A 15,068-nucleotide genomic window follows, 5' to 3' on the forward strand; every position below is an offset into this window, starting at 1 on the left:
ACAGTACAAGTGCAGAAGGTAAGTAATATCACAGGGTGTGTGACGCAGAAGACAATGAAAGCTGAAGAAACCCAGCCACAATTTTTACTTAACCTTCTTTACTTTTATGCCAGTATCAATATAAGATCCACAGCAGATCACAGTTAAAAGAACACTGAAGTTTCCTTGTAATATAAGCAGCAAACAAAAAAAACGAACTGTCAAAAATTATTTTCCTTCTTAAATTCAAAGTGCAGTACCTCTTAATTCCACGAGATGGCAGAGTTGGACCAAAAATTCAAAGTAACTGCTTCAGCTCTTCTTGAAAACAAAAATAAGTAACCAATCATGAGCTCAGATTGACGTTATTATTACTAGCTGTACTTCCTGCTTGGTTTTGAAGAGGAAAATGGGTCCGATGCAGCGGTCTACTCGTCGCCGGAAATACTTGTAGTAATCATGACTACAAGTGTAGGTAAGGTAAAGATCTTTTAATCAACATATAGACCGCTGCGATGTCGCAGCTACCGCCTCAACCGTCCTCTTGACTCCGAGTGTCTCGAGCTCCTCTATATCACAAGCTCGAGACGTAGAACAGGAGTCACGAGGACGCGGCAACACAACAGTGTGTTTGCCCTTGCTGCTGATGTTGGACAGGCTGTGGTAGGAGCTATTGTTGCTGATCTGTTGGTAGTAGCGCTGGCCTCTACTGCCATTTTATTATTTCCAGTTCTGTTGGCAAACCTTGAGTTTAATAAAATGGGTGAATTGTTCTTCCTTTATGTGATTTCTCTACATGTTTTAGGTTATTATTGGATGTCAACTATTTACTTGGTAATTGCTTTAGGAAAGGTTTGTTTGTGAGAGAAAAACTAGGTTATTTATTTCCCATATTTTGTGTCTCCCTTCTAGCTTAATAAGCAGCAGTTACAGACCATTAAGGAGCGCTTCCAGTCCTTCCTGCACGGTGACACTCACATTGTGGCCGATGAAGCATTTTGCAATGCAGTGCGAAGTTATTACGAGGCAAGTTTTATATTATTTATTTTTCAAGTTCAGAGTAAATGTGGCCTTTTATGTTCAGTTCTGCTCGACAATTCATATCTAGTGTTGTAGCATCCTTAAGGTATTACTTTATCTAAAGTAATCAGTTATTTTTTAAATTTGCTTTTTGACCTGACTGGCTCGCGCCTTCCCCCTCTTCTCTGTTTTTATAGTTGCAACACCTTTACAGCGTCTTGCTGTCTTCATCACACGTTTATGTAAAAAGTATATCTAATTGCCCTTATTTAATTTTTACAAATAAAATAATTATTATACTGACATTTTCAATTAACACGTATGTATACGGTTATCTTGTGCCTCAATGCCTCACACAGATTGCAAGAGGGGTGTTATGGTCCATTGTGTGCTCAAAAGCAATGAGTCTGACATTTCTCAGGCTGCTCCTTGGAAGGTAGTGGCCATCGGCAATTGCCTAGTTTGCACTTTAGAACGTCTCCTGACCTGTTGAACTTGTGTGTGTAAGTTTGTTTCTGGACAAGCTTGCTCGTCCATCTTCAATCCTACAGAAGGAGGCTGTTCGGCCTTTAGAATGCATTTCTCGGATGTGTGACTGCTTGTACTCTTGTAGGTTACTGTTGATAGCGCGTCAAGTCCTTATAAATTACTTTACTTGGACACGCCGGAGGTCGGTGAACCTTTTAACTGGGTTGAGCTCTCCTCATCCAAAGAATTGTCTGATCCCTCAAATCAATAATCAATAATCATTTATAATTAATAACCAATACTAAATTAGTGATCAATCAACAAATTAGTTAAACAGAAAATCAATAATTAAACACACCATGACCTTTCAGTCATGAATAACCACACCTGTTTATTAAAAGTTAATGAGTTTATTTCCCTATATTAACAAAGCTAACACAATATAAGTAAGTCTCAAAATCAAATGGTACACATATACAAACATTACTAGCTGTCCATAGTGACGGAAGAAACGCAATCTATGCAAAACTTGGATTATAATGCACTCAGCTATAGCAGTGCAAATCACTAATAAGAGTAACTGAATTTGACTAATTGCATACATCGGTCAGCATAACAAGATTTCAATTCAGCACGGTGCATCAAATGAATACCTCAATTAACCTCTGATTAGCATTGGCATGTGGGGCTTCATGCAAAATTAATTTAATCAACATAAATTTAGAAAACATCTAGCTTAGGCTCTGTCAAAATAAGCAGTTGGTACCTAAGAAGGCAAATACAATGAATAATAAATTTATCCTTTCATAATTACCAAATACAATCAGCACTCAAGGTAAGTCTTCGTCCTTCAGGTACCGGTTCGATCAGCATGGGGCAGACTTCAAAAGGGCAAAGTTTAAGGCAAGTTTTCCTTGCAGCAGCAAGGAAAATGGGGGGGACCAAAAGTTATTAAATGGGCAAGGCAAAGTAAAGTTAAAGTTAAAGAATTCTTTAAAGTCTCTCACTGGGATAGAGAAAAAGCATCAAAGTGTTATCAAAATTGCTTCTTGAATCTGGCTTCAAAATGGCATCAAAGAAAATGGCTGACTTCTCTTCGCCCGGTGGGATTAAGTAAGAAACGTTCCAAATTCTTCAGGGTCTTCCATTGGAGGGTCCATGGGGTGGTTTCTCTTTAACCAATGAATAGTGTCCTTCTCCTAATGTTCACCTACGCATAAGGTGTCCTTGGAGTTTTGGAACACAAGTAGCAACAAAGTTGCCAATTAATTCTGCGTCAGTGTATTCATTGTCTGCACCTGCAGAAACTGACCTTGCTTCAAAGGGGATGAAAGTTGCTTAGTACGCAACTTTAAGATAAGTGCATTAGTCATTCTACTGGAACAATTAGGCTTTTAAAGGTCAAAAACACATCTTTGTTAATACAAGTGAAAACTACGCAGTTAAAAGTGAGACCAGGCGACTAGGCCAAAGCCTCTGCTAAATTTAAGCTAAGCATATAACACTTTAACGAGAAAATCATAGAATATAGCTTCAATTATGACGCATTCATACATTTATCGATTTTCATGATTAATTAAGCTTGTTCATACTAATGGCGAACTATTTCGTGGGCACATTTTTCTACAGACATTAATTTTCTTCGCTAAAATCACATTGTCTTATACGGTTTTGTTACATGATATATGAATGTTTATTAGTCTTTCTTTTTCCTGCTTCATCGATCCCTCCTCTGATGACTAATTATGTCATCACATTAAATCTCTCACAAATTTTATTTCATTAAAATTCTGTTTTAATAATTTTGCATTTCAATCATTTCACGTTTCCTTTTTACTCCCTTTGATTTTTCCCTGTATAATTTTACCATTTCCTTTTGTTCTTTCTTTTCAATTCTTCTCTTGTTTCTTGACTTCAATATTTTAATAGCTTTCCATATTCCCCAAATACCTATTAAGCAAATTAGTATTATTAATGTCCCTTTTACTATTTTCAGTAATATTTGTTCCAAATGTTGCTGAGCCAATTTCCCAAGGAAGCAAATCATTTTCCAACCTTTTCCCATACTCCTGGTTCTTTCAATTCTTTAAAATCTGTACTATCGTTAGTTAAATTTGCAAGCATATTTCTAATTTGTTTACTGTTGTCCGGTATATAAGAGCAACAGTGACGTGCACTAAGCATTTTGCAAACACCGCCATTCTTTGCTAAAAGAATGTCTAAAGCAAGCCGGTCTTGAAGAGTCATAGCTCTTTCTGCTGCAAGTTCAGTATCCATCAGGATCATTGCTCCTGAGAAATTTGTCAGCATGTTATCCACAATAGTAGACAACTTTTGTATTTTAATTGAATTCAATATAACTCCTACTGAAGGAATTATTGCTTCAATGAAACCTCTAACTAATTTTATATAATAATCTCTTGCTACTTTACTCAAATACTCAATTATGGGGACATATGAAAATACGACATCATGATTGGAATAAAAGTATTGAATATATTCCTGGCCATAAAATCTGGTCAGTAACAAACTACATGTTATTCCATACGTAAGAGGCATGTTATGATATGCCACCCCTTCTATTACTGAGGTAGGAATTTGGGTACATACATAACAATCTTTCGCGTCCATTGTCTCAACATACTCATTCAGCAAGCGATAGAAAACATTAGATGAGATTTCTTTCTTGTCATGTAAATATTTTTCGCCTTGTTCGAGTTTCTTCAAAGGAGTTAATTCAGTAGTAATTTTAAAAGTAGAAGCATCATTCGCGTCTCTTTCATTCTCTCCATGCATTCCAAGAATTATTGCTAAAATTATTATTACACATGCAATTATTAGACCTATACACATGTATTTACAATATTTCATTTTATGTCCTTGTGTAATATTGTCTGTCATGATGTATAGAGAATCAGAAAGTTGAAGATAACTTATCAAATCAAATGTGCAGATATATATATGTGTGGGATCAACGAGGTCAAAGTTCACACGGTTTTTCTCTAGCAGCTTAGTCTCTTATTGGTTTAGCAGCTTTGTCTCAAAATCGGTTTCAAAGTCAATCAGGTTATCAATGTCTTATTCGGTAATGTTCATGGAATTTACTTTTCAAGTACCAAAGTGTCGTCGTTCTTTTTCGTTTTCAAGACTAAGAGATAGAAATTCGCCTGACCAATCGTTAGTGGCTGTGTATGCCCATTCTGGACCAGAATATCTTCTGCTCGCTATTCTTTTCCTTTTCAATTTTGCATCTCCTTTCGAGTCCCTTTCGCTTTTTTCTTGTTCTTTGGCTGTGTCCTTTTCTTCATTCAATGTTGTTATGATAGACACTTCTTTTCTTTTCTCTTTCAATTTCGGCCATTTGTTTTTGTTTAATGTTTCTTTAGTCTTTGATTTCACTGGTGATATGCTTTGTCTCCGTTTCACGTTGCTTTCACCTGATGGACCTGCAACCGGTTCTGGTAGAATTGGAACAATTTTGCCTTGCTCTGTCTTGTCTCCTTCCCCTAGGAGGTCAATCAGGTTTTCTCCTTCCTTTCCCGTATCGTCTGCTTCTGGGAAAGCCCTCCTCTTATTAGGCTCTCCTGCTTCTTCACCTGAGATAGGATCTTTGTCACCTCCTGAGGCTTCTTCTCTGTTGTCCTCAAAAGGATCGACTGCGTCTTCCTCAGAGAATATTTCTTCTGTCTCAATTTCTTCTTGCTCGCTTTCAGGCTCTCTCCATTCTGTCTCAGTGCCTGGTACTTTCCTGTTAGTTGTTGGTAATTTCAGTGCTTCAATTTCCTCTTCTTTGGGACACGTCACCCTTTTCGTGTGACTGGGGTGAATCCAGTTGGGAACTCCCGCACACTTCAGCGCGGTGGTAGTCGTCAGAATCACTTGAAAAGGTCCTTTCCAACGGGGTTCCAAACACGACTTTCTCACGTGCTTCTTTACCACAACCCAGTCACCTGCTTTCAGGGCGTGACCTGGCCCTTGGATCGGTGGCAAGGTGGTTGCCTCCACCTGGTGAGAAAAAGAGCAGACCACATCAGCCAGACCTTTGCAGTAGTCCAATACCATATCATCTGTAATATTTACAAGGGCATTCACAGGTACTGCTGGAAGTCTCATGGCTCTGCCCATGAGTATTTCATGTGGTGATAGTCCAGTTTTTCTATCAGGTGTGTTTCTCATTGACATTAACACCAAGGGCAACGCGTCAGGCCATTTCAAGTTTGTGGATGCGCATATTTTCGCCATTCTTGATTTCAGCGTGCCATTCATTTGCTCCACTAGTCCTGATGCTTCAGGGCGGTAGCTACAATGCAATTTTTGCTCAATGTTCAATGCTGCACATAGTAATTTGATTACTTTGTTATTGAAGTGACTTCCCCCATCTGATTCTAAAGAGATCGGAAATCCAAAACGTGGTATTAGTTCTCTCAAGAGTAGTTTTGCAACTGTGAGACTGTCATTTCTGCGTGTAGGGTATGCTTCAATCCAGTGACTAAAAATACACACAATCACCAACACATATTTCAAGCCTGCATGCATAGGCATCTCAATGAAATCCATTTGCGTCCTGCTAAATGGCCCACCTGCTCTTCCAATGTGGCTCAAATTTACTACGGTTTCCTTCCCTGCGTTCATTTGTTGGCAAATGACGCAACAATGGCAAACTGCTTCAGCAACTTGGCGGAATTTAGGATTAAACCAATCGATTTTGAATAATCTAATCATGGTATCTCTTCCAATGTGTGCTTGTCCATGGTATAACCTAGCTATTTGCGTCAAAAGACTGTCTGGCAAAACTAATCTCCCTTCATTTGAAACCCACTAATCATCTGGTTTCTTTACGCATTGTAATTTACTCCATGAGAGTTTTTCATCTTTACTAACATTATTTTGTAGGAAATTCAATTCTTCTATTGTGTCTACAACTTTTAGAGCAAAAGCTTCCCTTGGTTCAAGTTCTGGCTCACTTATCAAATTCCATTCGTCTCTGAGCAATATACAGTTCACTGCGCAAAACCTTGCGACTTGATCTGCATATCCATTTCCCAAAGAAACGAGGTCTTGTGATTTCGAGTGTGCACTGCATTTTACCACTGCTACTTCTCCTGGTAACTGGATAGCATGTAACAATTCTCTTATTCTTCCACCATTTTTCACTGGTGATCCTGAAGAGGTCATAAAGCCCCTTTGTGACCACAATTGTCCAAAGTCATGCACTATTCCAAATCCGTACTGACTGTCAGTGTAAATGGTGACTTTCATTAATGCGGAAAGTTGGCAAGCTCTTGTAAGGGCTACTAGTTCCGCTACTTGTGCAGAATAAATTCCTTGAAGCCAAGATGCTTCTAGAACACCAGTTATTGTACATACAGCATATCCTGCTTTCAATATTCCTAGTGCATCTCTTAAACATGAACCTTCAACAAAAATAATCTGATAATTTTCTTCCAATCGAGTATCTTTGATATCAGGTCTTGGTTTAGTACAAAATTCAGTCACTTGAAGACAGTCATGCTCGATATCATCTGCGTTTTCAATTTCAACATTTTGACTGGGAAACAAAGTTGCTGGATTTAATGTAGTGCATCTTTTTAACTGCACATTAGGTGATCCCAAAATTATTGTCTCGTACCTTGTAAGCCTAGCACCAGTCATGTGCTGTGTTCGGGAACGTGTCAAAAGTATTTCGACTGAGTGAGGGACCATAACTGTTAAAGGATGTCCCATCACTATTCCTTCACTTTGATTCAGGCTCATACCAACTGCTGCTACAGCACGCAAGCATCCTGGTAAGACTGCTGCGACTGGATCCAAAGTAGCTGAAAAATATGCTACTGGTCTGTTTACGCCACCATGGGCTTGAGTCAAGACAGACAAGGAACATGCATCACGTTCATGACAAAACAATGTGAAAGGCTTTGTGTAATGAGGCATACCTAAAGCTCTGCACATGCATTCCTTTAATTCTATAAAGGCATCCATTTAATCTCTTTTCAACATTATTTCATCCTGCGCATCTTTCTCGGTCAGTTTCAGTAAAGGTTTGGCTAGAGTTGAGAAATTGGGAATCCATTGGCGACAGTAGCCCACCATTCCCAAAAACTTTCTCACCTCTTTTATTGTTTTGGGTGGACTCATTTGAAGAACACTCGTTAATCTTTCTTTCATTATTTTTCTCGACCCTTTTTCTATTTGGTGACCCAAATATTTCACTTTCTTTTGGCAGAATTGCAATTTCGAAGGAGACACTTTGTGTCCATTCCTTCCCAAATGATTCAGTAGGGCAATAGTGTCAACTGTACAGTCATTTTCTGTTTTGGATGCAATCAGTAAATCGTCAATATACTGTACTAAGGTTGATTCAAATGGTAATTACAATGATTCCAGATTTTTCTTTAGAATCTGATTGAAAATTGATGGTGACTCCGAAAACCCTTGAGGAATTCGACACAAACTGTAGACTCTGTCCAGGAATTTGAAACAGAAAAGAAATTGGCTTTCCTCATGCAGAGGCACAGAAAAGAATGCTGGTGACAAATCGATGACTGAGAGCCACTCTGCATCACAGGGAATTTGAAACATTATTACAGCTGGATTTGGTACTACGGGACAACATTTGACTATTATGTCATTTATTTTTCTCAAATCTTGAACAATTCGGACCCTTCCACTTGGTTTTATTAGTCCCATGATTGGTGAATTATATGGACTACTTAGTACTTCTTTCAGTACTCCCTGTTTCACAAATTCGTCAATGAGTTGGGTGACTTTCATGAGAGTATCTTGTGACATATGGTATTGTGGAGTCTGAGGAAAATTTACATTAGGTTTTACAGTCACTTTCACTGCTTCTGCTCCTTTGATCAATCATACTTCTTTCCCTGTCATATCCCACACCTCCTTCTCAACAGTTTCTTGTAAATCAGCTGGAATATCTGCTTCAGTGAGCATAGGATAAAGAGTAATCAGGGGATACTCTTCATCAACAGTTTCAATTTCTTCTTCTTCTAAACTGTCTTCTTCTTCCTCATCACTGTTTGTCAGAATTTGTATTCCATTATGTGAGCACATAATCGAACATCCTAGTTTGTACAATAAATCTCTTCCTAATAAGGATATTGGACTTGAGTCACACACCACAAATTTATGTAACCCTTGAAAGTTACCAATTTTGACCTGCACTGGATCTGTAATTGGGTTTGTCAGATACCGATTTGCTACTCCCACTACTTGAACTGTTCTCCCTGAAAGTGGCAAATTTGGCACTTTGATACTTCGAATTGTAGAGCGTGTAGCTCCTGTGTCAACCAAAAATGAAACGCTGTGACCCATAACTCTTCCTTCCACATATGGTCCCTTTTGATCAACTTCCAAAGATGCTGCAAGCATACAATTTCCCTCCTCATCTGAACTTTCACTCTCCCATTCATTGTTTATTCCATTCTCACTGTGTAACGGGAATTGGTGTACTGTGATACTAGGATTCATTCCTTGACCTGTAACCTGTTGAGGAAGCATTACTTGTTGCTGATTCATTGGTGCTAAGGGTACTTGCATTTGCTGATTAGGTACCATAGGAAACTGCTGTTGCATTGGCTGTGATTTTACCATTTGTACACAAGGCATTTGCACCTGCTGTTGTTGTATAGGTTGTAGACCTTGCATCTGATTTACTTTATTTGGGAAATTTGGGTTTTGACCTCTCAATTTTGGTCCTCTCATATTCTGAAATGTATTGACATCATTGTTTTGCTGACCTACACCTTCCTGCACCAATATTGGGCACTCCCGTTTCCAATGCCCGACGATTCCGCACGTGTGACATGGCATCACTTTCTTCATTGCCTGTATACCATTAGGAATTATGACAGTATTTAAATCAGGACCATTATTCACAAAACCTCCTTGGCCTCTCATCTGTGGCTGAAACATAGCATTTCCCTGCTGTTGCTGCTGCGGCAACTGTTGTTGGAAACCTTGCAAACCTGTCTGAGCTGCTCTAATCTGCATCACCATCACTTTTTCTTTCAACCTTTTCTGCTTTGTCTCAATCTCATCACTGCAGTATTTTGCATAGTTCAACACTTCATCGATCGATTTTGACTGCCAACAAATCAAATGCATTTTAATCATCTGGCTAATTTCGGGTCTCAATCCTTCCACAAATCTGAATACAAAATGGAGCATGTCTTTTACCTCAATCGTTTCCGTGCCACTGTAATTTTAAATGCTTTCAACAATCTCTCATAGTATGCATGTATCGACTCTTTAACTTCCTGTGCTGTTCTGTCAATTTTCTGCCAATCTACATTTTTCAACGCAACTTTTGTTTTCAGATACTCAGTCACTTTATGGTATATGCTCATTACCCTAGGCGATGGTGCACCTGTGTCCTTATCTCTTTCCGGTTCACTTGTTGGCCACTCTACAGCCCTTTTACAATCTTTCCACAAATCTGCTGGAACTACAATTTCGAATAAAGTATTCAGGTCTTCCCAAAGACATTTCGCGAGTTTTCACAAATCTGTTTGTTGACACCATTCGATCGGTTTCTCTCTTAACTTAGGGTAATCATCCGTAAAAGATTGAATGTCACACCTGTGCCGTGGTACATGGATAAGTTTTCCTCCTGCTGTTTCTCTCATTGGTAACATGGTTATAAGATCATCATTCTGTTGTAGTTTATCATTCTTATCTGGGATACTTTCTTTCTTCTTATCCTTTTTCTTAACCCACCTACTCTCCCACTTGTCTAAACATCTCCAAAACTGCGCGCTTTGCAGTATCTCTTTAAGGTGTGTTTTCATTCCTGCAGACCTCATGTGTTCAAAATCTTTTGTCTCAAAGTCTAACCTGTAACTTCTGCTCCAGTGCTTGGTTTTATTTATGTCTATTTTGTGTCTGTCTGCAATTTCTTGTAACCTCTTATGTATGCTGCTTACTTCTCTTGTAATTCTAGGGCAAATGTATCTCAGCTCTTCTTCTGTGTAGGATTCTAACCTGTTCAAACCCATCATCCCATCTACAAGTTCACCTGCTTCCATGCCCAATCCTATTTGATTCAAATTTTCTTCTCTATTCCCCTTGGGTGTACTCTGTGGGGAATTCAGACTGTTCAACCGTTGTGTTAACTGTTGTGCGTTTAGTCACATTAATGTAGCATCTACGTCTACTGCTACTGATGGTTTCTGTAATATTTCTGTTTTTGAAGTTTGCGGTATTATTAGTGGTGGACTTGACCTTACCACAGTTGACGGAACATAAATTGGAATTGGACTAAATTCCAACAAAGACCCAGATCTGTTTGAGAGTGTTCCTACGGGAGTCACTTCTTGGGTATTTTCTATGTATCTTTTCCCTGTCTCATTTTGTGTCATTACCCCTTGATCGCATACACTTGGTTTTGCTTGTATATACAATGGTACTGGCGGACCTACAGTGATAGGCAAAGATATTGCATCCGGATTCTGTCTGTTACCCAAATTCTGTGGCATGTTAATTCCCACATTAAGGTTCATCATTGCTGGCATGTCTAACTGTGTTTCTGCTGTTTGAATGTACTTTGGCATTTCTTGTATCTGCCTTTGGGGCATCAAAATTTGTGGTGGTTCGGTTTGAACCAATGTCGGTCTTTGGTAATTCTGTCCTCTCTGCACCATTAAATTTGAAGTCATTTCCAAATTATGCTCATCATAATAGCGTCTTTGGACCTGTGGCTGATAATCATTAACAGGTTCCAGTTTAGTCATGTCATGATATATTCTCTGAACTTGTGGTATTTCTGGTGTCAAAGGCATATTAGGACTACTTTGCTTCTGCAATGTTCTCAAATTCGGTGTTACAGTACCCCGTATTGGTTCTGGAGGGGCAGTACTAGTGCTTGGGCCATTTTCGTTTTCCACATATGGTGGTGGACGGTGATTTAGCAATTGCAGAATGAATTCCTCATCGTTTGATTCATCTGACCTTTTCGAGGTTCTCTTGTTTGTTTTATGGGTAGCTTTCTTTCCTTCCATTTCTGCTTCGTCAGTAATTGCTGGAAACAATTTAACTCCCTGCAATATGTCTGATCTCCAAACCTTTAGAGCACTGTCTCATCTAGCATCCGCTAGTGTCTTTTCTACTTTTCTCACTCTCGTCTCAAATTTCTTTTGTAGTTGCCTTCTAGCCATTTGTTCCCAAATTGCTAATGCTTCAAACTGTGCTGGTCTTGGAGGTATTTTCATGTCATATAGCGCAAATCTTAAATTCTCCAAAACTCTTAGATTAAATGTCCCATGGATAGGAAACGCTACACTTACATGTTTTTCTGTTAATTTACACCATTGTTTTAACCAAAGACATGGTGCGACACCCTTTTCTTCAATTACGATCTAAGATGGTGTACCCTCAGGCGGTGTTTCTTCTCCTACATTTGCTTTAATATATACATCTCCCCTTAAGGCACTCTTAAATGCTTTGAAAAATTTAATCTTTCCGTCTTTTATTTTCTCAAAATGTAATCAATAAGTGACTTTAATTCCCAGAATACTCTTCGCTTGCCTTTCCCCACCATTTGCGCTTCACGGACTGCGTCCAATCCGTGCGCGACCCTTCTCACCAACCAACCTATCCCAGTGCGGCTCCTAGTGACGTCGCACTCACACACTGCGGCTGACAAAGTCTTGCGGCTTGTCCTCCTTCATTCAGCTTCACTCAAAACTAATTTCTGCAATATATTGTGAGCACTAATCAAAAAGAAGAAAACAAATCTGTCGGTTTACTACAGGAAAGGTAATACAATCGCTTCTGAAACCTTAGGGATTTTTCACTAGTCTCGGCAGTTATTCCATCTTTCTCGGTTTCCCACTTTCGCAAGCAAAATTTGACCTGCAAACTTTACTCTCAACTGATCAATGAACTATTCTAGTGCACCTTAGAATTTGTCAAATCTCAAAGTCGAACATTTTCTTTCATTCCTCAATATACGTACTGACTCGTTGACCACGCCCGATCAACCTATTAAACCGAACAAATTACAACATCAAACAAGTGTCTCATACTCTTTTCAGCATACTCCGGAGTCTCCTGACCTCGCAGGGCCGTCTCAACATCAACAACCACGTGGACAATTTTTCCTGCACAAAAGCGCTACACACATATGAAGTTCGACGACTTCCCTACTCCCACACTTTGGAGTACCACTCCTCTAAAATTTTGATTGGAGTTCGTAACCCCCTAAAATCCTCCCAAACTTCACAGTTCATCTGCGGCATAAGCTATGCAAGCGCGAAACCCTAACTTCACTCATACCGTTACTGGAAACGCCAAAAACATTCTCACACCTCCATTTCCTCCATTCGCAAGCTCCGAGATTCTGGGAAAGTCATTGGGGATTTAGGGCATCATCATCTCTCCAACTTGTTGTATTAAAGAAAATTCTAACTTGAATCCGTTTATTGTTCGGATGGGGTCCCAAAGGACCAAACCATCAGTCTCTGCTACCATCTTCTGATAGCGCGTCCAGTCCTTATAAATTACTTTACTTGGACACGCCGGAGGTCGGTGAACCTTTTGACCGGTTTGAGCTCTTCTCATCCAAAGAATTGTCGGATCCCTCAAATCAATAATCATTAATAATTAATAACCAATACTCAATTAGTGATCAATCAACAAATTAGTTTAACAGAAAATCAATAATTAAACACACCATGACCTTTCAGTCATGAATAACCACACCAGTTTATTAAAAGTTAATGAGGTTATTTCCCTATATTAACAAAGCTAACACAATGTAAGTAAGTCTCAAAATCAAATGGTACACATATACGAACATTACTAGCTGTCCATAGCGACGGAAGAAACGCAATCTACGCAAAACTTGGATTATAATGCACTCAGCTATAGCTGTGCAAATCACTAATAAGAGTAACTGAATTTGACTAATTGCATACATCGGTCAGCATAACAAGATTTCAATTCAGCACGGTGCATCAAATGAATACCTCAACTAACCTCTGATTAGCATTGGCATGTGGGGCTTCATGCAAAATTAATTTAATCAACATAAATTTAGAAAACTTCTAGCTTAGGCTCTCTCAAAATAAGCAGTTGGTACCTAAGAAGGAAAATACAATGAATAATACATTTATCCTTTCATAATTACCAAATACAATCAGCACTCAAGGTAAGTCTTCGTCCTTCAGGTACCGGTTCGATCAGCATGGGGCAGACTTCATAGGGGCAAAGTTTAAGGCAAGTTTTCCTTGCAGCTGCAAGGAAAATGGGGGGGACCAAAAGTTATTAAATGGGCAAGGTAAAGTAAAGTTAAAGTTAAAGTCTCTAGGGTGAGAATCCTTTAAAGTCTCTCTCTGGGATAGAGAAAAAGCATCAAAGTGTCATCAAAATGGCTTCTTGAATCTGGCTTCAAAATGGCACCAAAGAAAATGGCTGACTTCTCTTCGCCCGGTGGGATTAAATAAGAAACGTTCCAAATTCTTCAGGGTCTTCCATTGGAGGGTCCATGGGGTGGTTTCTCTTTAACCATTGAATAGTGTCCTTCTCTTAATGTTCACCTACGCCTAAGGTGTCCTTGGAGTTTTGGAACACAAGTAGCAACAAAGTTGCCAATTAATTCTGCATCAGTGTCCTCATTGTCTGCACCTGCAGAAACTGACCTTGCTTCAAAGGGGATGAAAGTTGCTTAGCACGCAACTTTAAGATAAGTGCATTAGTCATTCTACTGGAAAAATACAGCTTTTAAAGGTCCAAAACACGTCTTTGTTAATAGTGAAAACTACACAGTTAAAATTGAGACCAGGCGACTAGGCCAAACCCTCTGCTAAATTTAAGCTAAGCATATAACACTTTAACGAGAAAATCATAGAATATAGCTTCAATTATGACGCATTCATACATTTATCGATTTTCATGATTAATTAAGCTTGTTCATACTAATGGCGAACTATTTCGTGGGCACATTTTTCTACAGACATTAATTTTCTTTGCTAAAATCACATTGTCTTATACGGTTTTGTTACATGATATATGAATGTTTATTAAACTTTCTTTTTCCTGCTTCATCACTGTCCAAAAGTATGGCACACTTCCGAATTGTTTTGAAGTGAATACTCTAAAATTGTTGCATAATTATATTCACCTTAGCTTAGTAAATACAACATTATGTAGTCGGTCCTCTCTTATCTATTAAGTTAGAAAATGACAAATGCTTTAATAGTCTCAAGTATGCGTGTAACACGATAGTGGAGTGCGCTATGTGGTACTGTTGTAGGCAAGACTGTCGTGGTGGCTGTGGAGCAATGGTATTGGAGAATGCTGCTGTCTTTTTACAGGTCATACCTTCATTTGGAGTCTATTAGTACTCTTGCTCTTTAGGGAATAGTTATGCATGGCTCTCATAGTGAACCTCTATCATTTACATCAGTTTCTAAATCTGATAAGTCACTGCTATAGCATAGCAACAGTTGATAACAAAACTCGTTACCCACTGTTGCTAAGTCTTAAAGGCTTACCAATCTGACAGGGCTCTCTGTGAGTCTGTCAGTGCAGCTCTTCTCTGGATGAAAGCAAAAAGATCAGCTGCATGAGGAGGAAGGAAAGCAGGG

The 15,068-nt window shown here is 38.9% G+C and overlaps 1 protein-coding gene across 8 annotated transcripts in view; it reads left to right on the forward strand.

Moving 5' to 3' along the window:
- The window catches only part of CADPS2 (calcium dependent secretion activator 2), a 1,861,089-nt gene that overhangs the window by 202,756 nt on the left and 1,643,265 nt on the right, over positions 1-15,068 (forward strand). For all 8 annotated transcript variants that reach the window (XM_069229895.1, XM_069229888.1, XM_069229890.1 and 5 more), the window contains exon 2: positions 892-1,005. In XM_069229895.1, coding sequence (XP_069085996.1) covers positions 892-1,005 — 114 coding nt within the window. The remainder of the gene's footprint in view (positions 1-891; positions 1,006-15,068) is intronic.

This window comes from Pleurodeles waltl, chromosome 4_1, assembly GCF_031143425.1.
Source record: "Pleurodeles waltl isolate 20211129_DDA chromosome 4_1, aPleWal1.hap1.20221129, whole genome shotgun sequence".
NCBI lineage: Eukaryota > Metazoa > Chordata > Amphibia > Caudata > Salamandridae > Pleurodeles > Pleurodeles waltl.